Genomic DNA, 27,603 nt, shown 5'->3' on the forward strand with positions numbered 1-27,603 from the left:
CTAATCCCCCTCCATTGACTGTGCTGTAACACAATGTGGTGGTTCAGACCTCTCACCAGGCCACTGTGCCAACAAAGTCAAAATTTAAGAGAGAAAAAAAAATAAAGCTTTAAATTTTAAATGTGGAACCACAAACTTACAAAGGGACAACAGTAACTGACAATGCAAATCTTTACCCATCCCCAGGTCAAAAACCAAATCAGGTAGTTTCATTCTTTCCCTGAGGCCACGAACAGTGCAATTAATGAATAATCTATATGGTGCTTTGCACCACACCCAGTTTGGGCTCAGTTTCGGCCACTCTGTACCTAACCCTTGTCCTGCAATGATTTTAGGGCAGGATGAGCTCATTTACTAAGTATTCATGAAGAGGGGCCTTTGGGAGCAGGCAGGAAAATCTCTGCCCCTCTCTCTGATACACACACTACAACAACAACACACTTGTGTATCAGAGAGGGGCAGGTGGCATAGCAGGAAGGGTGTCTCTGGACCAGGACTCAGCCTCCACTTCCCACCTGCTGTGTTCATACTAATATGATTTTGGTCAAGTTGCTTCCCCTGCACCTCACTTTTCCCATCCTCAGACAGTAAGCCCTGCCTATCTCCCAGGAGACTTGTAAGCTGGCACAGGCAGAAAGCCACTGTCAGCAAGAAGAAATAAATTCAGTATGATGTTAAAGCCAGAGATGACTACATCCTTTTCGGGGGTGGGGAAATCACAGTCCCTGGAGCCTACTCCCGTGGCGCAGGCCCACTAAGCATGCATGGGATCTCGTGGCAGAGCCAGTGCCACCCCCTGGTTTGTGTCCCAGCAGGCTGGCCCAAAGTTACCCAGAACAAGAAGTTACCCAGTCGATTCAGAGTGGCTTTGATGTAGGCCCAGCCAGATAGGATGGGGTAGGATGGGACTGGTGGCCTGGGATAGAGCTGGCTCCAATAGGCCATTCAGGCCTCACCCATGGGCGAGGGACCTGCGAGTACTTACTTGCAGGCAAGTGCCTGCCTGTAGGGAAAATGAAACTCCTGTTCTCTGGTTGCTGAGTCATTAAAGCATGCACACACCGATGCACATTTGCTCGTGTGCGTGTGTATACGCAGCCTCAGGTAAATACCCAAACAGGTGCACACATGTGTGCACACTCATGGGGACACAGCACTCATGACTATCTGGGTGAATGCAGGCCTCAGGTAGAGACGTGCACACATGGGCCAACACCAGCGCACAAGCTTTACCAATGCAGCTGCATGCAGACTCCCATACTGTGCCCAACACCCACTTCTATAATTTTCCTTCCTTGGCAGGTCTGGAAGAACCTTGGCAGTGGAGATAAGGGCTGGGGTAGAGAGAGGATCCTAGTGTGGAGGGGTGAAGCAGAGGGTATTAATGTTTGTGCTGCTCCAAGGCCAGATAGCTTCATCCACAGAGACCAACAGCCCCCTTCCCAGAGGGGTCCACTTAGCTTCCTGGGCTCATTTTCCTTCCCTGCAAAGTGGGTGTGATAATAGTCATGACACTTGCCCGTAAGGGCTGAGTTGAGATGGAGATGTGAAGGCTGTGAAGGAGCTGTTGTCATCTGGTAATGATCTCTAGGAACCTGGAGCTGGAGGCTCAAGCCCTGAGCCTCCCTTTCATTAGCTGTGGGACCTAGTGACTGGCCTTTTCTCCCTATTTCTGCACTGGGGAGCAAGGTAGCACCCACCTGCTATGTTCATACACAGAAAGCACTTAGAATGGCACACCACAAGCACCCCAAAACTGAGTTCCTATTGCAGTGTAGGTGACTGTGAGCTCCAGGAGGGTTGTTACCAGGCGTCTCATGGCTCTAGACATCTTTTGGGGCAGGAGCTGGCCTCAGGTGTCAGGTCAGGCCCTGGGAGTCCCCTCAGCTGTGCAGACAGGCTGAGAAAGGAGAGTGCTGGGAGGAGCCAGGACTGTTAATGATGTGGAGTTGCATCAATTTCAGCGTCCATGCCTGGCCCTTCACCCCACAGCCCACCATATGCACTCAGGTCTGGAGTCTGGTTGATCCCACCTCTTGGTATTTCACTAACATTCCTTGTCCCCTGTCTACCTCACGGCCTGACTTCAGCCCAGTGACTCAGTACTCAGAGAAATCCATCTGAAAGTTGAATCTGATCCTTTCTCTCCTCTGCTTTACTTGGCCACTCCCAGTTACCCTCAGAGTCCAAGTTCCTTAGGGGTCCTGCCTCCTTCTCTCTGGCTACACCCGCACAGGCAGCAGCCACTTGCCATCTGCATGGGCTGGACCTGCATGGAGCAGCGTGTTAGTCAGGATGGGTAGGCTGTGCTCTGTGACAAACAGCCCCATTTCTCGGAGGGGCCCTCCTCTGTCACGTGGTATGTCAGTTGCAGGAGGCATTCTGCTCCACGCAGTCCTTCAGGTGCCCACTGCCGTGGAGCTGCACCATCTGAAACACGTGCCCTCCTCGTTCCTTCACCCAAAGACTAGAGTTCCAGAGGGTCACAGGCAGGTCTGGCATGCTTCAGCCTGGCAGTGACAAACATTGCTTCCTCCTGTGGTCCATTGGCCAGAACTAATGCTATGGCTGCCTAACTGCAAGGGGCTGGGCATGAGGGAAGCCATGGAGTATCTGACAGGCACCCCATCTGTGCCCTTTCCCCATCTGTTCAAAGTGGGGTAGGGGTGGGGCCTGGAGTGAAGCCTACTGACCTGCTCCCAGACCAGGCCCAAGGCAGCTCCTCAGCTGCCACCTACTTGCCAAGACCCTAAGGAGGGCAGTGTTCCTGCCTCTCCTCTCCTAGAGGACCACTTCTCTCAGGACCCAGGATGGAGAAAAGGTGTGTGCTCCTTACAAGGTGTGCTGCTCCTTAGCAACGAGTGGCTTTTATCTTACAAACACTGACTAAATCCCTTTCTGATCTGTTTCCCTTGTTGCATCGGCCACTGGGAAGCTTGAAAGCAAATCTGAGGTCTCCCTCTTCTGTGTGGAGGACCTGGCATTACGCTCTCAGTAGCTTAACCCCCTCCCCCACCTCAAATCAGGTGGTTTCTTTTTATCTGCATTTTTCCTCTGTCCCTATTGCTTTGGCCATGGCTTTCCCAGTACTTCCTTCTGTCTTGTGTCCTCTCAATTTCTGCAAGTCTTCTTAAATCTTTTGTAGGATCAGATGAGCATGAATTAGTCCATCCCTGCATTCTGTGCTATTTCCTGTAGCTCTGGCAAATGTAGCCAGGATTTTGGGCAAAGCTCCCAAAAGAGGAGTTGAAATTTCTGAGCATCACAGGATAAACGTGTCCCTGATGCACTACCTGGTGCTGTGAGCAGGGCTTGGCTTAAGGGTCAGGCCCCTGATCACTGTGACCTGCCTGTGGTCACACAGCCCGATCTTGTGCTTAGGAAATGGCACAGAGAAGAGCCTCACTGCCAGCCTCCTGGGGGTGGGGGGTGAGGAGAAGGCACCTCCTTTGTCTTGACTGGTGTCGAGCCACACACACCGACCCATGGGTAGTTGTGGGGGCCTGAGGTGGACAGACATGCTGAGCCCTCCCACAGCAGAGCCCCAGGCCTCTCCAAGGAAGCTGCAAAGTGGTGAAGAAGATGAGAACTGACACCAGACCCCAAATCGGTTTAGCCAGGATCAGGGGCTGAGGGCAGGGAGCAGAGCGAGATCTCTGCTACTGAGGGTATCGAGAACTCTCTGCAGTAGGTGGCTTAGAGACTGGGGAAGGGGAGGATTTGGATTTGTGGAGCCAAGAATAGGAGGTGGGGAATGGGAAGGGCAAGCTAAACTAAGTGGGAAAGGCAAGGGCAGAGCCAGAGTACAGGAGCTGCAACGGGAAGGTGCCGCGTAGGTGAGCAGGAAGGAATGGAGCTAGAACCCGGCAGGAGGCCCAGCCAGAAGGCCTTCAGTGCCAGGCTAAGGGTTGGCCTTGATCCTGCAAGGCAGCAATGACCGGAAGCATCCCAGGTGATAGGAGGTAGGGCAGGGGTGTGAGGAGCACAGCCAGGCGTGGCGTTCACAAGGGCCTTCTGGCCAGGAGGAGGCCCTGGGCTTTTGGCCACCAGCGAGGCCTTGACTCTCACAGGCTGTTCACAGTCTGCCTCCACTCACCCCTCCAGCTTGCGTTCTCACTTCTCACATTACCCAATTTATATGTTTTATGTATGTGTGTGGGGGGGATATGAATATATATATATTTTTTCCTTTTTAATATCTCCTTGCTAATTTTACCAAACCACACGTAGCTCCCCAAACAGGATTTGCTTCTGCCTCAGGGCCTTTGCTCAGGTTATTCCATCTGCCTAGGGAACCATCCTTCAGCCCTCCTTTCGCCTGCCTACATGGCTAATTCCTATTCATCCTTTAAATCACAGGGTAAGAGTCACTTCCTCCGGGAATCCCTCCCAGACTCCCCCAGTAGCCTCACCCAAGGACTCTCCGCTCCAGTGAGGGCTAGGCGTGGCTTTATGGTTTCCGAATTCCCCAGGGCTTGGCGCAGAGCCTAGACACACGTGATGCTCAGTAAATATTGAGTGAACAAATAAAAGGCTGGACGAGGAGCACAGGTCACCAAGATGCCTGGACGACAATAGTGACAGTGGTAGTGATTGCGCCCGTTGATCATGTATCTACCATGTACCAAGGAGTCTAAACATATCTGATTTAATCCTCACGACAAGTCTGTGAGACAGATACTTTTGTCATTTCATCTTACAGACAAGAAAATGGAGACTCTAGACCTTAAGTCACTTGCCATCCCCCTTGTAAGAGACAATGCCGTCCGGCAGGCTGGCTCCAGAGAACACATTGTCACCCACTTAGTCATGCCAAGGGGAGCAGGGTGGGGGTGGGGGGGGCTGTCTGGTCAGATGGCAGGGGAGAGCAGGAATGTAGTGAGTTCTCTCTTTGTTTTTTCTGCCTTTTTGTGTTCATACTCAGGATGAAAAGCCTTAAAACATCCCCAAATGGATTAGTGGTATTTATACACCATCCCACCTCATCTCACAGGGTCTTTAGAAATAACCACAATTGGGGCAGCGCCTGTGGCTCAGCGGGTAGGGCGCCGGCCCCATATGCCGAGGGTGGCGGGTTCAAACCCGGCCCCGGCCAAACTGCAACAGAAAAATAGCCGGGCGTTGTGGCGGGCCCCTGTAGTCCCAGCTGCTCGGGAGGCTGAGGCAAGAGAATTGCATAAGCCCAAGGATTTGGAGGTTGCTGTGAGCTGTGTGACACCACGGCACTCTACCGAGGGCGATAAGGTGAGACTCTGTCTCTACAAAAAAAAAGAAATAACCACAATTATAACCTGTTTACTTGTCACCCTTCATTGCACGTCACTGTCCATGTAGAGCTGATGGCCGTCCACTCGTGCCCTCTGCTGTCCTCTCCAGGTGAGCTCTCCGTGTGTCTCAGGATCAGGGCGGTGAGCTTCACACCTTCTTCCTGCTTGTCTCCCACAGATGTCATGGCACCCCCAGTACCGGAGCTCCAAGTTCCGCCATGTCTTTGGCAAACCAGCCAGCAAGGAGAACTGCTATGACTCAGTGCCCATCACCCGCAGCGTTCACGACAATCACTTCTGTGCCGTGAACCCCCACTTCATTGCAGTTGTGACTGAGTGTGCTGGCGGGGGGGCCTTCCTCGTCATCCCCCTGCATCAGGTAAGGACACCTGGTAATTCCCACACCCAAATAGCTCTCTGAAGACAGCATAGGATAAAGTATAAAGACCCCCATTGTGCCCTGTGTCGTTCAAGTCCAGCCCTGCCTGTTAAGTACTAGCTGTGTGACCTTGGGTAAGTCATTCCACTTCTTGGAGCTCTGGTTTCCTCACTGGGAAAAATATACCTATCCTGAGATTTAGCTTCTAGCAATTGTCATAGCTACTCCTAGCACCTCTTTGCAAAATAACTCTGCAAATTAATTCACATCTGAGTAAAATATAATTTTGAATGCTTTCTAGGCTAATAGGAAATTGGGGGAATCTCCGAAGTCACCTCCTCCACTAAAAAAGGGAGGGGAGGGGAGCGCTGAGCCAAAACTAGCAGGAGAGGTAGAGTAAGCAAACAGGAAGAACGGGCTTGTCCTGCAGCAAAAGTTAGAGTATAGGTTGGATCATATACAATTGTTGATATGCTATTTGGCCCTCAAAAAGGGACAGTTTTGTGTGGGTCAACCTAATAGCAAATCTTTTGGGGATATCAACCCTGAGTCTCTGCCTTAAGGCAGAACACCCAAAGGGGTGGATCCTGGGTTGGTAGTATCCCTGGTTCACAGCACAGCAGATATGAAGCCTCTCCAGAGGAAATTGTCCCCAGTGTGGACAGGCTTCCCACAGACTAGGGTCAGGGAAATGTGAATTGACGAAGATCACCAAACGTGTACACTACCATGAGTGAGAGTCAGTTGAAATAACAGATAGCAGACTTAGACCCCAGAGGAATTTCCAAGTTAAAATCATAAATATATGTGAAAATCTTATAGAACAGACTTTCTGATCACAATGCAATTGAGTTAGAAATTAATAACAAAAAATAAATGTTAAATCCCCGTTCATTTGGAAATTTAAAAATCTATTTCTAAATAACTTATCAAATAGAAATTTAAAAGTACTTGAAAGTGAATGATAATGAAATACATCCAAAATGTGTGGGATAAAGGGAAAGTAGTAAGTACTTCCAGAAAAGCACGAGTGCTTATATTGGAAGGGAGAAAGGCTGAAAATTAATGACTAAATATTTAACCTAAGGAGTTGTAAAAAGAATAGCAGAGTAAATCCAAAGAAAGTTTAAGAAAGGAGATAATAAAAAGCAGAAATCAATGAATGAGAATGTAAAGATACATTTTAAAAGATCAAAAAGCCAAAAGATGGTTCTTAGAAAAGACTGGTAGACAAGCCTCTAACCTAGAGAGAATGATCAAGAATAAGAGAGAGAAGGGGCAAATAACATCAGGAACAATAAAGATGATATAATAGCAAAGCTTTAAAATCTCGTAAGTCACTATTATGAGGAATCGTATGCTGATAAATTTGAAAATGTTGATGATATAGGGAAATTCCTTTAAAAATATAACTTGTCAATACCGATTCAAGTAGAAATAGAAATCCTGAGTAGTCCTGTAACTATGTTAAAAATTGAGCAATAGGGCGGTGCCTGTGGCTCAAAGGGGTAGGGCACCAGCCTCATATGCTGGAGGTGGCAGGTTCAAACCCAGCCCTGGCCAAAAACGGCAAAAAAAACAAACAAAAAACAAAAAAAATTGAGCAATAAAAATTTCCTTAAAGAAAATAACAGAAGGAAAAGACAAACTATAGAGTGGGAAAGGATATAATGGACTTGACAAAAGACTCATTTCTTGAATGTATAAAGTGGAAAAAAAAAAACCCAAAAAACTAAACTGGCACTTCACAGTAGAGAAAATTCAAATATCTAATAAACATTTGAAAAAGTACTCAGCCTCATTAGTAAACCATTGAAATACCCCTGCACACCAGATCAAAAATGTGAATGTCTCACAGTAGTAATTGATGGCAATTTCAACTCTACAAAATTTGCAAATACAGTTGAACTCCTGATTATCCTTCACCAGTTAGTATTGTTTTGACAGATTTGCATTTTATCTCTGTGTCTATGTGTATAGAAATAGCAGTCACAGAGATCACCCTTCACCCCTAAATACTGTACTTCAGTCTACATCTTCTATGAACAAGGATATGCTCTTATTTAACCACATTCTGGGAATTTAACATCAATACAATATTAATTATAACATACAACCCAAATTCAAATTTTGTCAATTGTCCCAATAATGTCCTTTATAATAGCAATTTTTTTCTGGTCTAGAATCCAATTCAGGACCACACATTGCATTGAGTTGTCTTGTCTCTTACTCTCCTTGATTTCATTTATTAACATTTTTAAGGAGTAAAAGCCAGCTGTTTTATAGAATGTTTCTACATTTGGATTTATTAAATTGTTTCCTTGTGATTAGATTCATTTATGTATTGTAAGCAAGAACATTACATGAGTGGTGGCATATACTTCTTAGGTAACTGAATCACAGGACATACAATGTTAATTTGTCCCATGACAGTCAACTTTGATCTCTTTGTTAAATTGTGCAAACATTATTTGTAAAGGAGAAATACTGGCAGTATCCCTTTAAAATTAGGAGTAAGATAAGAAGGCCATGGCCTGCACAGTAAGACTAAAAAAGTAAGTTAAAGGTATTAGGATGGAAAAGGAAGAAATGAACTGCTATTATTTATGTATATGATTGTCTGCTAGAAACCCAAGAGAACATATTGTCAAATTATTAGAAAATAAGAGTGTTTGAAAGGTAGCTGGATGCAAAAATCAGAATACAAAAATGAATTACATTTGTGTATACCAGGGACATTTAGAAAATATAATTAAACTCTTGCAAAGACTAAAAGAAATTTGGATACTAGAAACAAAGAAGCAACACTTAAAACAAGAAAATTATAGAGCATTATTGAAAGACTAATACTGGGCAGTGCCTGTGACTCAAAGGGGTAGGGCGCTGGCCCCATATGCCGGAGGGGGCGGGTTCAAACCCGACCAAAAACTGCAAAAAAAAAAAAAAAAGAAAGACTAATATTAAAGATGACCTAAATAAGTGGAAATGGTTCCATATTCATGGGTAGACATTTTATTTTTTCCCCTCCTCCAAATTTCCACAGCGGTCTCCTTTTTTAAATTAAATTAATATTTTTTTTTTGAGCCAGAGTTTTACTCTGTTGCCCAGCCTATACTGCATGGCATCAACCTAGCTTACAGCACCTCCAAACTCCTTGGTTCAGGTGATCCTCCTGCCTGAGCCTCCCACATAGCTAATTGTTCTATTTTTAATAGAGATGGGGGTCTCCGTCTTGCTTGGGCTGGTCTTGAACTTCTGAGTTCAAGATATGCTCCCACCTCAGCCTCCCAGAGTGCTAGGATTACAGATGTGAGCCACGGCACCCAGCTACTGTCCCTTTTAAATCAATTCTCAGGTACCTAGTCTCCTGAGAAGCTTTCTCCTTTCTTGGGACCTATTCCACAGTATATTTTTTTCTTAGGACACAACATCCTGGCTACTTTGAATTAGAGTCATTTATGTTCCGCTAGTACCTCCTAGAGACTGCCTCCATATCCAGGGAGCAATGCAGAAAGCAAATAAACAATGTGCAAAGGAGGGGAAAGGAAATGCCCTGGGGAACTTGACTGGGGCCTGGTAAGAAGGGCCTTGAAGGCCAGTGTGAGGCATGAGAGCTGTATTCTAGAGAGAGATAAATATTTCAAGCTTTGGAGGAGCAAGTACAAAATGAGGTTTACGGAAAGACTTGAAGGTCAAAGTGGAAGGACTCCTGGAGACTGCTCCCTTGGCTGCTTGTTTCTTCCAAGCCCTGGGTGCTTATAAAGGATTCTGTCCACCAAACAAAATTCACTTAATTAATTCAATAATTAATTAATTGCTTTTTCTAATTTGTATTACTAAAACAGAGCTGTCACAGTTTCTAACTCACACGAATTATTCAGTGTAAATATGTACAAACAACTGATAAAAGACAATAAATTGGTTTGATGTGATGGAGTGTGACATAAGCAGGGACCTAGTTTTAGACAGGATGATCCAGGAAGGCATTTCTGGGGAGGTGACCTTTGAACAGAAAACCACTTCAAACTCTATAGGCACAGTGTCCCAGCAGCACAAACAACCTGTGTAAAGACCCTGAGGCAGAAATGGTTTGGGTATGTTTGTGCATGGTCACATGGGCAAAAGTGGTGGGAGATAAGGTCAGATTGAGAAGTCGGACTAGGAGGTTCGGCGCCTGTAGCTCAGTGGTTATGGAGCCAGCCACATACACTGAGGGTGGCAGGTTCAAACCCAGCCCAGGCCAGCTAAACAGCAATGATAACTGCAAGAAAAAATAGCCAGGCGTTGTGGTGGGCACCTGTAGTCCCAGCTACTTGGGAGACTGAGACAAGAGAATTGCTTAAACCCAAGAGTTGGAGGTTGCTGTGAGCTGTGACACACAGCACTCTACCAAGAGTGACATAGCAAAACTCTGTCTCAAAAAAAAAAAGAGAAGTAGGGCTAAGATTATAAAGGTAGGGTGTCCAACCATTTTTTTTTCTCTGTAGCACTATAGAAGAATGAGTTGTCTTAGGCCACACATTAAATACACACACACTGCCCAAAGCTGATTAGCCAAAAAAAAATATATATATGTATATATATAGAGAGAGCTTTTTATGGTATTTTAAAATGTATATATTTTGAAATATATATTTATTTATTTACATTTTACAGTATAAATGTATATACAATGAAACATATATACATTTACATTTATACATTTATAAAATACATATATACATGTATTTTTGAAATATATATACATATATATGTATGTATTTGTACATACTTTTCATGACATCTGACACCACAGATAACCAAAAAAAGTTCTTACAAAAACAGCATGCCCCCACAAGGCCTCAAGTTGTATACCCCTGAAAACCAAGGCAAGAGTCTGGGCTCTTCTGTGAGTCCAGTGGGAAGGCACTGGAGTCCTACCCTGCCTGATCCTTTTTGAAATACCATAAATAGCTCAAGGATCCATGTTAATTGCTACTATCTCAGACGCCCAGGAATCCAGGCACAACAGGAGCTGGGAGCCACTAATCAGAGCTTCTCTCACTTTACTGTTACTTCAGTGTCATAAATGATTCAGTAGGTCTGAAGTGAGGCTGAAGAGTCTGCATTGCTGATTAGCTCCCAGAGTGGCCCCATCCAGTTAAATGTGGATTTCAGATAAACAACAAATAATTTTTTGCTTTTTATTTATTCTTTTTAATTTGACTGTTTATTTTGAGATAATGGTATGTTCAAAGCACTTGTGAGAAATAGTGCAACGAGACTCTGCGTACCCGTTTACCAATTACATATCTTCCCTAACAGTGATATCTTACAAGACTAGTTCACGGGTCACTCGGAAAGTTTTGAGATACACAGAAATCAAGAAATATAAAATCCACACAGATGGAAACAAATAAAGCCCCCCCATCTACACTGATGCGCCAAGCAAGTTGAAACTTGCTTGGATGAATCAGGAAGGACGCGGTCGACTATGTTTCTTGGAAGAGAAATAATGGACTGGAACATCGTCAGTCTCAAAACTTTCCTAGTGATCTGCATACAATATGGCAGGATATTGACATGGATATAATCAAGCATCACTTCCCTCCAGCCCCACCCCCACCCCCCCAATACTCTGAACAACCACTAATTTGCTCTCCATTTCTTTAGTTGTGCCATTTAAGGAATGTTGTATAAATGGAATTGTACAACAGATAACATTTGGGGCTTTACTTTTCCTAGCATAATTCCCTGGAGATTCATTCAGGAAGTTGTGTGTATCGCTAGTGTTTCCTTGTGATTAGTGAGCAGTATTCCCTCGTCTGGATGCACCAAGTTTGTGTAATCGTTCACCCTCTGAGAGTCATTGGGTTGTTTTATGTTTGGTGCGATTAAAGCTGCCATAAACATTGGTGTACAGGTTGGGGTTTTCTTTGGTTTTTTTTTTTTTTTTTTTTGAGACAGAGTCTCTATTGCCCTGGGTAGAGTGTCATGGCCTCATAATTCACACTAACCTCAAACTCTTGGGCTTCAGCAATCCTCTTGCCTCAGTCTCCCAAGAAGCTGGGACTTACAGGCACCTGCCACAAGCCGACTAGTTTTTCTATTTTAGTAGAGGTGGGAGTCTCACTCTTGCTCAGGCTGGTCTTGAACTCCTGAGATCAGACAATCCACCTGCCTCAGCTTCCCAGAGTGTTGTGTATGGGTTTTTGGGTGAACATAAAGAAATCTCTGTTTCTCTGGCATAAATGCCCAGGAGTGCAATTGCTGGGTCATGAGGTAGTTTACATGTTTAATTTTATAAGAAACTGTCAAACTTTTTATGAATAATTTATTAGTGCAAATAAAATGTTGCCTAGGAACTACTTATGCTAAAGAAATTATTTGTTGTTTATCTGAAATTTGAATTTAAGTGAGCATCCTGCATTTTTGTTTTGCTAAGTGTGACTTCCCTACTCCCAGGAGCTGCCGATGTTGTTGGGTTGCAAACTACATTTTCAGTAGTAAGGCTCTCATCTGATTCAGTTTTATAATTATGAAAAAAATATCAACACCAAAGTAGATGATAATAAAAAAATAATAATAAAAAACAAAGTAGATGAAAACATGGTAACAAATTCTTCTATACTCTGTTTCTACAATTATCAAGAGTTTTCCCTCTGGCTTCATCCATCCCTTCTTGTCCCTGAAGTACTTTCTTTCTCTTTTTTTTTTTGAGACAAAGTCTCATTCTGTCGCCCATGCCGGAGGTCCATGGCTTGATCATAGTTCACAGTGGCCTTGAACTCCTGAGTTCAAATGATCCTCCTGCCTCAGCCTCCTGAGTAGCTGGGACTACAAGTGCATGCCACCACACTCAGCTAATTTGTTTAATTTTGTGTACAGACAGGGTCTTGCCATGTTGCTCAGGCTGGTCACAAACCCCTGGGCTCAAGCAGTCTTCCCGCCTCAGCTTTCCAAAGTGAGCCACTGCACCTAGCCTGCCCCAAAGTATTTTAAAGCAAGTTCTGGACATTTTGTCACTTTACTTCTACTCAATGTAGAGTACAATTCTAAAAAATGGGGACCTTGGGGGCAGCACCTGTGGTTCAATGGAGTAGGGCACTGGCCCCATATACTGGAGGTGGCAGGTTCAAACCCAGCCCCAGCCAAAAACTGCAAAAAAAAAAAAAAAATGGGGACCTTTTCCAACATAACCACAATACCAGAGTCACAGCATTAATAGTAGCTCCTTAGTCATCTGATTCCCAATTCATGTTAAAATGTCCCTGGCTGCCTCCTACATGCCTCTCTGTATGTGGTTTGTTTGCTTGAGATCCAGATAAGGTCTACATGTTGCATTTGGTTGATATGTTTCTTAAGAAACCACAGCCCACATTATTGCTCTGGAGTGAGAGGCTGAGCAAGTGGGTTGTACATGCCAGCCGGCATCATGCCACGGTGCTCACCTGTGCAGACAGGCCTGTGGGCACCATTTAGCATGTGCTGATGCCTTATGAACATTTGCCCCTTTTGCAGGGGGTATTGCCCCATGGTACAGATGAGGCTACTGAGGCTCAAGAGATGACTTCCCAAAGGACCCTGAGCAGCAGGGTGAGGGCCCGAATGGGAGCCCAGCCCTGGGGTGGCCTTTCTTGCTCTCTGAGGTTTGGCTCTGATTTACATTGGCCCCTTTGGGGTTACTGGGGATTACATTGGCAGGTACAGAGGGTGTCAGTGAATGAAGGAAAGGACAAGTGAGCTAATTATTTCATGAAGTATATAAAGAGTGCTGGGGTTGGGCAATGTCTGGCCTTGCCACAGACTCCAGGAAGTTATTCTCGAAGGGCTGGGCTGCACAGGGCAGTATTAGGTGTCCCAAAGGGAGTGGCACCACAGTCAGGGTCCCTCCTTGTTGCCTCTGTGACCAGGGTAAGCTGGTTGGAGGGAGGCTGGAGTGAGTTTCGCAACCTGCACCTATAGCCTTGGCCACCCAGGACTGTGCTCAGGGAACAAAGGCAGCAGGGAAGTGTGGGGAGAGGCCTGCCCTGCGTCTCTGGGACAAGGGCCCAGCCTGCAGCCGAGCCACCCCGGGGGGGAGAGGGGGCAGGTGAAGAGCATGGACTTTGCTGTGAGGTGGGGAGGGTGGGGAGGAGTGACGGCAAGGACAGGCAGAACCCTTGGAGTGGCCCTGGAACATTTCTGGGTGTGGGCCTAAGGGGCTGAATGGGCACCACGGCCTCCAGGTGCCTGGGAGAAGCAGGGAAGGGCACTTCCCTGCTACGCTCCTGAAGGCCACACTGGTCCTTCTCAAGCCCATGTCTGGCCACATCACTTACCTGCTCAAGACACCTCCCAGGACTCCACACTGGCTGCAGCTGAAGTCCCACCTTTCTCATGAGAGCCCTCCATGGCCCATCCTAACCGATGTGGTTTTCTCTTTGTGGGGGGGTTGGATTTGGGGGTTATTTCTGTTTTAAGACAGAGTCTCACTCTGTGCCTTGTGTAGAGTGCCATGGCATCATGGCTCACAACAACCTCAAACTTGGGCTCAAGGGACCCTCCTGGCTCAGCCTCCCGAGTAGCTCATCTGTCCATTTGTCCATCTCTCTGGGATCCAGCCCTGAGCCCTGGGCAAGCTGAGTAGACTCCATGCCCACAGCCTCACACCTCTTGCCTTGCCTCCCCTTCCATCCCGTCTTCTGCTTACCTTCCCCCTAGATGCTTTTAGCATCCTCCCCACTTGAAACCTACCTATGGCCCTGCTTTTCTGATTTGAAATGCCTCCCCTCCACCTGGCCTGGTCAAAGTCTCCCTCTCTTTAAGGCCCAATTCAAAGGCCTCCTCCTCCAGGAAGTCTTCTCTGACTCATCCTTCAGGCCCTTTGTGTACCTCTTTAGCTGAGCACTGAGAATATTACATCCTGTAGGCCAGGGACTATGACTACCCCATCCCTGATACCACCATGCCATGTGCAGTCTGGAACATAGTCTTTGATGAAAGGCCTGTGCGATGCTGATGATAACAGCAAGAGGCAGACCAGGCTGTGGGAGGAAACATTTGGTTTTCCTAGCTCTGCCACGGACCAGCTGTGTCATCCTCAGTGCGTGATTGTAACCCCTCTGATGTGCAGCTTCTGCCCTTGCAAATGGGGATTCTTGTACCACTTCTTAGGTACAGGTTGGAAGGAAAATCAAATAAAACGAGTAAAGCACCTAGCACTGGGCCTGGCACATAAATGCCTCCCTAAATTATGGTCCCTAAAGAAAAACATTTAAAAATCTATTTAGGAGTTCGAGACCAGCCTGAGCAAAAGCAAGTCCCCATCTCTGCTAAAAATAGAAAAACTAGCAGGTCATACGGCGGGCACCTGTGGTCCCAGCTACTTGAGAGGCTGAGGCAAGAGAATCACTTAAGCCCAAGAGTTTGAGGTTGCTGTGAGCTATGATAGCACCACACTCTACCAAGGGCAACAGAGTGAGACTCTGTCTCAAAAAATAAATAAAATAACAAACCTGTTTCTTATAGGTGTAAGAACATGGCTGATCCCCAGTGGGAGTTTACCGGTAGGATAGTCAAGCCTTCAGTTTACACAGTGAGGGCACACTCAGAGCAGCTGTGCATCAGATCTGTTGGAAGTGATGGGAATGGCCCCCAGAACAGTTTGGCCTCCCGCTGATTATATCCCCTGGCCCTGAGTATATCCCCTTTTACTGTTTTTATCAACAGTAAAAACTGGGTGATTGTGATTAGCTGTGACGAACTATATTGGCTACTTTATTGAGCACTTACCATGTACCAGGTACTGTCTTGAGTGCTTTACGTGTATTAACTTGTTTAATCTTCAACCCACCCTGTGAATGAGGCCCCACTACTGTTGGTGTTTCATAGACGTAGAAACTGAGGCACAGAGAACTGAGGTCCCTGGGAGCCAGAGTCAGGCTGCCCACTTCTCCCCTTCTGTCCGACTTGGTGTTTCCTCCTCTGCCCATCCCCCCTCGCCTCCCAGCCTCCACCCTGGGCTGTTGGTTGGAAGGCTCATGTAAGGCCTCGAGTGTGACACGGTAGTAGGAACAGCCATGCCCCTGGAGTGCTGAGAGTCATGACAGTGGCCTCACAGCCTCTCCCATCCGGCCCCCGCCCGCCTGGCTCTGCCCTCGGATCCTACTGTTCTGTCTACTCCATCTCCCCCCACGCAGCCCTTCAGGGCCTTGCAAGTTGTGTTTCTACAGACCGAGCAGCCCAAGCCAGGGTTCTCTGGAGTCTGCGAGGGGAGCGGGTGTATGTCCCCTGATTTAGAGCTTATGCTCCCCATAAATCAGAGGCCTGTCCCTGGCTGGGTGCTGGCCTAATGGGCAGAAGGGTAGACATGGTCTCCTGATGATAAATGTCCCTGACAGGTTTTTAGCAACTCAGTCAATAGCCCACCAGGCTGCCGATGTCTGCTAATGCTGGTGGGCCTCAGCATGAACCTTCGTATATACAGAGCAGGACAGGGGTAGGGCTCGGGAAGGGGCAGCTATCCCTTGTCCACTGAGAAGGAAAGAAGCTGTCTAGGGCTGGGACCGTTGCTTGGACAGGGCTGAGAGAGGATTCTGTGCCTCCCCCCCAGGAATCTTAATCTGAATAAGATTCCTGGGCAGCCCAAGGGCAGGACAGTGCCTTCTGAGAAAACTGTGGTGCAGAAATTGGGACATGACCTTGAGTCAGAGTATAGAGATAAAGGTCCTGAGAGCAATCTGGGGCAAAAGGCCACTACTGCTCATGCCCTTTTACCCAAGAATGACCCAAGAGAAGGAAAAGGCGGTGTTTAGGAAGGCGGCTGGGACGCTGACTCAGGGGAGGGCTGCTGCTCCCTCAGGGCATAGTAAGTCACACAGGGTCACACTGGAGGAGCCAGAGGCCTGGGCGCAAGCCCCGCTCCGCCCCTCATGTCCACAGTGACCCTGGGTAGGTTCCCTCCCCTAGTCTGGGTTTTCCTACGTCTGTGGTCAGTGAGAGGGTGCTGGGATCCATTAGCAATGCCTCCCGCGGGGACGGGATGAGACCCCAGCTGTCACTTCTGGTCTCAGAGCCTCTAAACTCTGCAGTTTTATAACAGATTTTTGTCTAATCCTGGAAGGACCCTTCTTTTCAGAAAATCTGTGGTTTTGTTTTTAAACATCTTTTTTTAATCGCAAAATTTACATAGCTAAAAAAAAGACAAGATGACAAAAACCATCCATTTATCCCACCATCTAAATATAACCACGATTAACATTTTGATGCATTTCCTTCCCCTTTTTTTCTCAGTTTTGATATACAAACATACATGTGTGCACACCCACATATGTATACACATAAGGATATCTATGGATATCGAGCACTTCCTATAGCTCCTCACGCCTGGGCTCTTCGTGCATAATATCTCATTTAACCCTCAAGACAGCCCTGCAAGGAAGAGATTATTATTTACAATTTTTAAAAAGGCTTGCAAAATCCAAGCAAGTGTACACTGTGCTCAGATTTTAGTTTTCAGAAGCTCCCAGTGAGGAGAGTACAGCATGTCCTGGAGGCCATGTGGCTGGAGCGATGGTCCCACAGAGACCTGAACCAGGGCGGGTAGGGACAGTGTTCTCCCTCCATGGCCCTGGCTTTAGGTGCTGCCCTGCTGGGACAGAGGGCAGGGAGAATGCACCTATCTTCCCTGGCCAAGACCCATTTCTTTCAGCTGTGGGGGAGGCAGACCACTTACAAGGCATGGCATTGTCACCCCTCTCCTCCCAAATCACTAACAAATGATGTAAATCCACATTCTTCCTTTTTTGTTGTTCTCGTGCTCTCTCAGTCTCTTTCTCTGAACGTGGAGGTGTGTGCATAATTTTTCCTGAACCAGTTGAGGGTAAGTTACATACAAGTTAGCCCTTTATCCCTAAATACTTCAATGTTTCCTAAAATACAAACATTCTCTTATGTAAGCACCATATATTATCAACTTCAGTAGGTTTAACATTGCAACAATGTTTTCGTCTAATCTACAGTTGTTGTTTGAGTTTGTTAAATAACATCCTTAATAGCACTCTCCCCTCAGCAGGGGATCCAGTCCAGTGTCTGACAGACCTAATAGCTTTTTCCTGAGTGGAAAGAGCTGGATTGAGCCAGAGTGTTTTAAGATCGGAGCCCAGGACCCCTACTGTTTGCTGAGCTACTAAAATGCATGCACAGGCCCCCAGAACTCAGGGTGTCTGCCTGTCCTGGTTTGTCAGAGGTGATCGGGAAGCCCCGCATCCGTTCTCACACCAGCTGCCTGCTTCACAGCCTTGTTAAGCAAGCTTAGGGACCACCCCTGCACCTTTGCTCAGCTACAGTCAGGCGTGGTCTCAGGGCTGTGATACAGAGTTGGGAAGGCAAGGGAGGGAGAGGAGGCTGGATGTTCCCTAAGTCTACTCTGTTCTTGAAAGTTCCTTTGTAAAAAATCCTGACACAATTGGTTGTGAGAAGTCAAGGACTGTACTGTGTGTTCACCTTGCATCCAGGTCTCAGTAGTGCCTGTCCCCTGGGGACCTCATGACGCTGGATGCATGGATGAGCCACTTTTCTTCTCACCTGTCTCCCTCAGGGAGGCTGGGCACCCGTAGCTCAGTGGGTAGGGTGCCAGCCACACACACAGGGGCTGGAGGGTTCAAACCCAACCCGGGCCTGCTAAACAATAATGACAATGACGACGACGATGACAACAACAACAAAAAAATAGCCAGGCACGTGGTGGGTACCTGTAGTCCCAGCTACTTGGGAGGCTAAGGCAAGAGAATCGTGTAAGCTCAAGAGTTTGAGGTTGCTGAGAGCTGTGAAGCCACAGCGCTCTACGGAGGGTGACCTAGTAAGACTCTGTCTCAAAAAAAAAAAAAAAGGTCAGGGAGCATTCTGGTGTGTGGTCTCAAGAACCTGAGCCCAGATGATGAATGTGGAGGGTAGCTGCCCTGGCGAGCAGAGGGTCTGGGGTCCTGCTCCCTGTTCAGCCAGGGCTGTGCAGTGTGTTGTGCACAGTGAGTGGGCTGGTCACTGCCAGTCCACATTTCTGTAACTGCACTTGGCGGGGAGTTAGAAACATCTTCAGGGCTGTGTGTCACGTGCTGTAGAACATGTATGTCCCTCCCAGCACCTGTACAGGATTCTCCTAGGAAGAGGGGAAAGTGAGAGAAATGCCCTATTTATTTATTTATTTATTTTTGTAGAGACAGAGTCTCACTTTGTCACCCTGGGTAGAGTGCCGTGGCATCACACAGCTCACAGCAACTTCCAAACTCCTGGGCTTAGGCGATTCTCTTGCCTCAGCCTCCCGAGTAGCCCTACCCACTGAGCCACAGGTGCTGCCTGAAATGCCCTATATTTTTTTTTTTGTAGAGACCAAGTCTTACTTTATGGCCCTCGGTAGAGTGCCGTGGCCTCACACAGTTCACAGCAACCTCCAACTCCTGGGCTTAAGCGATTCTCTTGCCTCAGCCTCCCGAGTAGCTGGGACTACAGGCGCCCGCCACAATGCCCGGCTATTTTTTTTTTTTTTTTGGTTGCAGTTTGGCCAGGGCCGGGTTTGAACCCGTCGCCCTCGGTATATGGGGCCAGCGCCTTACCGACTGAGCCACAGGTGAAATGCCCTATATTTTTAACTGAGATATAGTTCACATACCATAAAATTCACTGTTTTAAAAAGTATACAGTTTAGCAGATCTTAGTATTTTGACAAGGTGGTACAACTGTCACCACTACTTGATTTCAAAATAATTTTGTCACTCCAAAAAGAAACCCCACACCCATTAGCATTCATGCCACCATTGTCTCCTCTCCTCAGCCCCGGGCACTGCTTATCTGCTGTCTGTCACCATGAATTTACCTGTTCTGGATTTTTTGTACTCATTAGTTAGGGTTCTGCACACCAGGTACCAGGGGATGTGTTAATTTGCTCAAGCGGAATCATGGACTGTCTGGCCTTTTGTGTGTGACTCCTTTCACCGTAATGTTTTTGAGGTTCATCCGTGCTGTAGCACATGACAGCGCTTCATTCCTTTCTCTGGCTGAGTGATTATCCATTGTCTGAATATCTACATTTTGCAAATCCATTCATCATTTGATGGGCATTTGGGTTGTTTCCACTTTTTGGCGTTATGAATAATGCTGTTGTGAACGTTGATGAACAAGCTTTTTTTTTCTCTTTTTTTTTTTTGTTGAGACAGAGTCCCACCCTATGCCCTGAGCAGAGTGCAATGGTGTCTTAGATCACTGCAACCTCAGACTCTGCTGTGGGCATCCCACTGCCTCCGCCCCTGGAAGCCACTGGGATTATAGGCAATCCCAGAGGCTCCCAGCTGGGTTTTTCCATTTTTTTAGGAGTCCAGGGTCTCACTCTCACTCGTGTTTTCATTTTTCTTTTTCTTTCTTTCTTTCTTTCTTTTTTTTTTTTTTTGAGACAGAGTGAGATCTCACTCTGTCACCCAGGCTAGAGTGCAGTGGTGTCATCATACCTCACTGCAGCCTCAAACTGAGGCTCAAGTGATCCTCCTGCCTTGGTCTCCCAAGTAGCTGGAACTGCAGGTGTCCTCCACCATGCCTGGCCTGTTTTCATTTTTCTTAGGGTACACCTAGGAGTGGAATTACTGGATCATATGGTAACTCTGTGTTTAACCTTTTGAGAAATTGCCAGATTGTGTTCCAAAAAGGTTGCCACATGTTGCATTCCCGCCAGCATTGTATGCTGGAAATGGCCTTTTATTGAACATATACCATGGGAGGCATTGTGCCTGACCTTGTCTATACCTCAGTCTCCTGTGATCCTTACACCAACCTGTAAAATACCTGCATTTGCCTCCATTTTACCAAGGAGGGCCGTGGGGCTCAGGGCAATGAAGTAACTCCCCTAGGATCATACGGGGAATTAATATTAAGGCCGAGATTCACACCCAGTTCTGTCTCTCACATTTTCCTGTTTACTCACTGATTGATTACTGAGTGACTGTCCAGATGCTAAATTCGAATTAGTCTTCTCCTCAACCCTCCTGGGCACTGTTTTACAGACAGGAAAGTTGGACCCCCACTACCCGAAGGTCTGCGGGCACAGAGGGAACGTCTTAGATGTCAAGTGGAACCCCTTTGATGATTTTGAGATTGCCTCCTGTTCTGAAGATGCCACGGTGAGTGTCAGCCCATGAGTTCTTCCCTTTCCTGAAGAGCAGGATTGGAGCAGAGCAGGGTGGAATGGTGCCTGTACTCAGCCCGGGTGCCTCTGACTCTTTCAGCTTGGAGGTCACTGTGAGTGTGTGTATGCGGGTGTTAAGTTAGGCTGAGGAAGCAGGTTACATTGGTTAGTTCTGAGAACTGTGGGACTTAGGGAACCACCTCTCCTCCTGTCTCACCTGTCTCACTCCTTAGACAGTTCTCACCTGTCTAAGGAAGAGCCAGTGAAATTCATATTCGGGCAGCAAAGCCCATCCTTTAGGGGAACTATAAAATGCTATAAGGGGCATTTTTATTGTGGTCAGAAAATTTAGTTCCACTTACCCTCGCACAGTGAGGAAGGCAGCTTTAAAAGAATGAGAGTGGGAGCTTTATGTGAATAAGGACTAACTAGCGCCTTGCCAAAAGCTTTAGTCCCATCAAATTTTTTGAGCTTCTGATCTATACACAGTCATAGTTCCCTGTCGCTACAATGTTTAGTGTTAATTCATTTTGTACTGACTTTTAAAATATGGTGGATACGGCTTAAAACAAAAAACACAGCTTATTAAAATAAAAGTCATAATTACCATTTCTTGTGACCCCACTGTGTCCCCAACTGTCATTACACTTATCATTTAACTCAGTTTTCCCAGAAACCCCACAAAGTAGGGTATTTTTCTGATGGAGACGCTGAGGATCAGAGAGGTACATCCATTTGCCCAAGGTTACACAGTTATGGAGGCAGAACCAGGCTTTGGACTGAGACCTAATTCCAGAGCCCATTCTCTTTCCACTGAGCTGTGCCACTTCCCTAAAGAGGAACAGCCACAGATGGAGGAAGTGAGGAAATACTAGAAATGTCAGCTATGGAAAGTTGCACAGCTGAGTGCCTGGTTCAGTTCAGAGCTGCCTGGCAGCCAAAGCAGAAAAAGAGAAATAGAATGTATTGCAGAACCTCACTGTTGAATCAGCTGACCAGTTCATTGGGTAAGGAAGAGAGAGAATTCTAAGAGGACCTGGGTCACTTTCTTTTTAAGAGATGCTGAGGAAATCAAGGACAGTGTCCTCCAAGGTGATTTCAGGGGCAGTCAGGCCCTGTCTCCAGTGAGTGTAAGGCCTCTGGTAGGATATCTCATAGCTGACCCTTCTCCACTTTCATAGCACCTGCCCTTTCAGTCCTGCTTTGAATGATCCCTCAAGGTCTTTTTGAAAGACCATTCACAGTCCCTTCCCAGACGCCATGGGGAAAGGGGAAGTGGACACAACTGAGACTGCTGGGAGTGACAGTGCCTTTCCTCCCTGCAGCCTGTCACTCTCAAAATGAATTCATGGAGTAAATTCATTTGTGTAAAGGGCTCTGCAGCTTCCTCCTCACCCCCAGGACCTGGAGGGCAGAATTGACCCTCTAGCCTGGGGAGTGGACAATCTTCCCTGCTTCCAGATGGGGGTGATGCCTATATCATCCAAACAGTCCTCCTGAGAGTGTTCTCCACCCAGGGGCCAGATCTGTGCAGTAACATCTCTCACCAGACCCTTCTGTCTGGAGCCTGGCACTACGCTCATTGGGTTGGTTTCCTGGTTTTAAATCCAAGAAGAGCAGGAACTAAATATTTGCTTAATTGAAAGCAAAACTTCTACCTGAAAGATCTATCTTCCTCTAAGAGAAACAGCATTATAATCACTATGGGGGCCGGAGAACCTTGCAGGACAAAAAACATCAAGTCAGCACCATCCTGGGCTCTGTCCCCCTCCGTGGCATCGCCCTTTACCTCCATTTGTTTACCTCCATGACTGGGACCTCGGCAGCCCCTTCCTCAGGCAACACTGCTCTGGGAAGACCCATCCCTGCCTTTCAGGCTCCTACCATAAAAAAAGGGACCATAACCCCATCCAGCCCAGCCTCCTGGCCTTTAGTCTTTCCTCTTGTGGGCCAGGCAAGGTGCCCCTCCAAAGCAAGAAGCTTGTCCCTGCCCTTCCCTGCTCTAGAGACTGTGCTGGCTCCCTAGTGCTCTGAGGATGCAATATAAATCCTTCATCCTGGCCTTTGAGGCTCCACCCTGCGCCTTTAGGACAAGGAGGAATAGATCACCCTATTTTTTTTTTTTTTTGAGACAGTGTCACTATGTCACCCTGGGTAGAGTGCCATGGCGTCATAGCTCACAGCAACCTCCAACTCTTGGGCTTAAGTGATCTCTTAATCTACTACAGGCACCTGCCGCAACGCCCGGCTACTTTTTTTGTTGCAGTTGTCATTGTTTAGCTGGCCCGGGCTGCGTTCAAACCTGCCAGTGCCTGTGCTACAGGCGCTGAGCCAAGATCACCTTATTTTCATGGATATTCTAGGCTAGAAGACAGGGATATTCTAGGCTGCAGCCCACTCACCTACCTACCACCTTATGCTGTCGGGATGTCAAAGATTCCCCAAGGGTAGATGTTGAGGCCTAGGCTCATCTTTGGGTAGTGCTAGCCCCTGTTCAGGCTGGGACCTTCCTGTCTCTCTGAGGGCCCCCAGCTGCCCCCACACTGAGTGTGAGGTGGCTATGGAGAGCTCCCCTGGTCCTTCTCTGGGTCACTGTCGTATATGTGACTTAGGGTGAAGAGGGTGCCAAGGTGCCCCTGGCTAACACTCCCCTGGGCCCTGTCTCCCTTGCCAGATTAAGATCTGGGGCATCCCCAAGCAACTACTGGCAAAGAACCTCACAACCTGCAGGAAGGAGCTGCTGGGCCACTCGCGCAGAGTGGGCCTGGTAGAATGGCACCCCACAGCTGCCAACATCCTCTTCAGCTGCGGCTACGACTACAAGGTGAGCCCACATATTCATTTTCTGGAGCTGCTCTAAGAAATTACTATAAACTGGGTAACTTAAGACAATAGAAATTTATTTTCTCACAGTTCTGGAAACCAGAAATCTAAAATCAAGGTGTTGGGGGAGCCAGCTATGGCCTCTAGGGAAGAATCCTTACATGCCTCTTGTAGCTTCTGGTGGCTCCAGGCATCCTGGCCTGGAGCTGCTTCACTCCAGTCTCTGTCTTCACACAGCCTTCTCCCGTGTATCTGTGTGTCCTCTCCTCTTCCAGTGAAGACACCTGTCATTGGATTTAGAGCTTGCCTTCGTCTATAATGAACTCCTTTTAAGTAATTTCATCTTCAAAGACCCTATTCCAAATAAGGTCACAGGTGGACATGAGTCTGGAGGGACACTCTTCAACCTGTTACAGTCTGCCTAGAGGAGACAGGCTGGTCCTGCACAGGAAGTTTCCCCCAGCCTGCCCCCAACCTCACTGCCTGCACAGCAAGCGGGCTGTGTGTCTTATGGATCAGAACTCATGTATGGGAGCCTACATTCTCATCCAGCTCAGTCTCTGACCTGCAGTAGGACCTGGGAAAGTCCCTTGTCTTTTCCAGGCCTCAATTTCCCAATCTGTACACAAATAGGGTTGGTGGGACCATTGCTATGGCTTTTCAGCTCCTGCCAACTTTATAGGACACCTCAGGGCCCTCTGTGATGGATAAAAGGGGCTTCCACCCCTTTCTGCTTAGGAGTGGTTTTTTATCTTTTCCTGGAGGGTGTTTCTCCAAGGCCACTGCATGTGCTTGTGCCACTTATTTTATGCTAACTCCAGAGGGCGCTATTGACATCGTGGGCTATGGGAATGGATTCCCTGGAGCTGTGCAGTGCACAGCCAGTGCAGCTTACCATGGCAGTCCTCTTTATCTGTGTAAACTGGAAACTGCTGCTGAAAATTGTTTGAAACCCCCTGGATTGTCTGGTTCCCAGCATTGTCCTCCCAGCATGTTCAGTTGTCAAGGCAGGTGGTGTTTTCCTTTCCCCGCTGGACAGCTTGACTCTGGGCTTTCCCCTCTTGCCATGTGCAGCCACAGCTGACAGATCCATCCTCCCATCCCAGGCTTCTTGTCCAAGCTGCACTTCCCTCCTGGGGACACCATGTTTCACTGCAGCCTGGCCAGCATGTGACTGTGAGGGCCAGCGGCAGAGGGTGGCCACTGTACTCAGAGATGGCTCTCTGCCATGTAGGTGATGGTCTGGAACCTGGATACAAAGGAGTCTGTCATCGTAAGCCCCGTGAGGACCATTACCTGTCACCAAGATGTGATCCTCTCCATGTCCTTCAACACCAACGGCAGCCTGCTGGCCACCACCTGTAAAGACCGCAAGATTCGGATTCTCGACCCCCGAGCAGGGGTTGTCCTACGGGTCAGTGCTGGGCCGGGGTCTGGGTTGGGGGCAGTAGAGCAAGAGGTAGTGGGGCTGGGGAGGCTTCTGAGAACAACACGGTCATGCTGTCAGTGTCTGGGCCAGGCCCTCACAGGTAGTATCTCTACCTGTCCTTGCGACAATCCTGGGAGGTGGGATATACCAGCTCCATTTTTCAGATGGGAAAACTAAGGCCAAAGAGAGATGAAATGCCTTACCCGCATTGAGGGCTGGGACATGTCAGTGTGCCTCGGCTCTGTCGCTGGAGAACTGATGGTATCATCGTTAATCCACCATGTAGCCTTAGGCAAGCACTTTCTGCCCAGAGCCTCTGTTTTCTCATCTGCAACAGTGGGCTGTTAGTCGTCCCCCATGTGACAGTGTCCACCCAGCAGCACACCTCCCCTGTGGTGTGTGCTCATTACTCTTCCCGCAAGACCATGGAGCAGGGTTTACCCCTGTTCCTGATCAGAAAAATAACAAAAATTGTGAGCAGAGGGAGGGATCCAGGAAGGCTTCCAGGAAGTGGTGTCCCTAGGAAGATTCTCCAGGCAGAGTTGGGGTGAAAAGGAAGGCCTTCCAAATGGACCAAGGCATGGAGGCCAGAAACCCCAGCCGCCACCTTGGAGTCACCTCTCTCCAACACCTCCTGCACGTGTCCCCCCAGGAAGCCAGCTACAAAGGACACCGGGCCAACAAGGTGCTGTTTCTCGGAAACCTGAGTAAGCTGCTGTCCACGGGCACGTCCCGATGGAACAACCGGCAGATGGCCCTGTGGGACCAGGTGAGTGTCACAGCACCTACTGTTCCTACCATTACCCTGCAGCTGAGAGCTGGCTGCATTCGTTCACAGGCATCATTCATCCACCTGTTCATTTCTCACTCGTTTAGCTTAGTCTGCCAGGCCCTGGGGACCCAGGACTGATAAACAGGGAGGTGTTGGCCATCCATCTGTCCAGGTCTTGCCACACAATGAGGGCGATGGGTCAGGTCCTGACCTGGGGAGGGGAGGTGCCTGGGAAAGGAGGAGAGGGCCTTCTGGGTAGAGGGAGCAGCAGAGCGAAGGGTTGGAAGGAGACAGATGGGTGTGAGCAGGAGGAGCTTGTTGTGGGCAGTTGAGGGTGGGGGCCAGGCCTCAGCATCGTTTTGGAGGAGCACTTAGCAGAAATTTCAAAGACTGGACAAATCACTCCTTGCCTCTGAATCTCCTTCATCTATTAAAATGAATTTTAAAAAATAGATGGATGGATAGAGGGTAGAGTACAATCAAGTGTGTCGAAGGTGATTAATTGTTAGGGGCAGAAAGCTGACAAAATAGCTGATGGGGCCTTTTATTGGCTTTAAAATGTCATCTCTAGCAGGGTGTGGTGGCTCACAGCTGTAATTCTAGCACTCTGGGAGGCCTAGGTGGGCCTTGAGCTCAGGAGTTCAAGACCAGCCTGAGCAAGAGCAAGACCCTGTCTCCAAAAAAAAAAAAAAAAAAATAGCTAGATGTCATGGGGCATGCCTATAGTCCCAGCTACTCAGGAAGCTGAGTCATGAGGATCGCTTGCACCCAAGAGTTTGAGGTTGCTGTGAGGTATGACACCATGGTATTCTACCGAGGGTGACAGAGTGAGACTCTGTCTCAAATAAATAAATAAATAAAATGTCATCTCCACCAGTGAATATCCCACACATTGGACCTCAAGAATCAGGAACACCTTCCCCAGTACATACAGACAAGATCAGACTTTCATACACAAGCCCAGAGCATCAAAGCAGGAAATCTTATCTCAGAGAACACTAGCAAGGGCCAGAGGAGTGATATGGGCCTTCCCGGTCTCCCCTTTCCTTGCAGGATGACCTCTCTGTACCTCTCACCGAGGAGGACCTGGACGGCTCCTCAGGAGTGCTGTTTCCCTTCTACGATGCAGACACCAACATGCTCTACTTGGTGGGGAAGGTCAGCCTGGCATGGGAGGATTGTGGACACCTGTGTCCCCAAGACAGGAGACAGAACTATCCCTACCTCAGCCCCACTGGTGATCTAGACAGGCTGGGGCCACTAGGAATGCAAGGCGGAGATAGGCCAGAGTCACTGGCCACTCTTCCCCTGTGGAAGAGCACCTGTCTCCCACCTTCCTGGCTCTCTATGAACACCTAGGGCCAGAGTTTGGCTAGACAGCCTGAGCTGCCTCCCCAACTCTGGGTCCACATGAAGAGGAATCACTAGTGCTACTCAGCAGGGGCATTTATTGAACTTGGGGCAGAAAAGGTCTTCACCGGGTAGGACTATCTCATATTTGGCATCCCTGGCCCCAACCCGCCATCACCAGTGTCAAGAACAGGATCTCTCCCTGCTCTACCCAAGTCATATGAGTGTCCCCCGAGGATCTGATCCACTCAGTGGACTCCAAGGACATGCCAGTTCTAACCTCTGTGTGCAGTTCTCAATAGGAGTGGTGTTTGGGCCTCTCCTCCCAGTGCTTCTGTCTTGGAGGAATGAGGGTGAGCTTTGGGGATTGAGCATTCAAATGAAGACTCCCTTTTCCTGCCTTGGTGACAGGCCCCTAGTCCCCTGGTGTTTCCTTGTGTGAGATGGGTTTGC

The 27,603-nt window shown here is 47.8% G+C and overlaps 1 protein-coding gene across 1 annotated transcript in view; it reads left to right on the plus strand.

Annotated features, from left to right (window-relative positions):
• Positions 1 to 27,603, plus strand: part of CORO2A (coronin 2A) — a 59,458-nt gene that overhangs the window by 24,814 nt on the left and 7,041 nt on the right. The window contains exons 2-7 of the mRNA XM_053567952.1: positions 5,446 to 5,646; positions 20,655 to 20,771; positions 23,451 to 23,600; positions 24,834 to 25,013; positions 25,681 to 25,797; positions 26,854 to 26,958. Coding sequence (XP_053423927.1) covers positions 5,446 to 5,646; positions 20,655 to 20,771; positions 23,451 to 23,600; positions 24,834 to 25,013; positions 25,681 to 25,797; positions 26,854 to 26,958 — 870 coding nt within the window. The remainder of the gene's footprint in view (positions 1 to 5,445; positions 5,647 to 20,654; positions 20,772 to 23,450; positions 23,601 to 24,833; positions 25,014 to 25,680; positions 25,798 to 26,853; positions 26,959 to 27,603) is intronic.

Source organism: Nycticebus coucang, chromosome 2 (genome assembly GCF_027406575.1).
Source record: "Nycticebus coucang isolate mNycCou1 chromosome 2, mNycCou1.pri, whole genome shotgun sequence".
Classification (NCBI taxonomy): domain Eukaryota; kingdom Metazoa; phylum Chordata; class Mammalia; order Primates; family Lorisidae; genus Nycticebus; species Nycticebus coucang.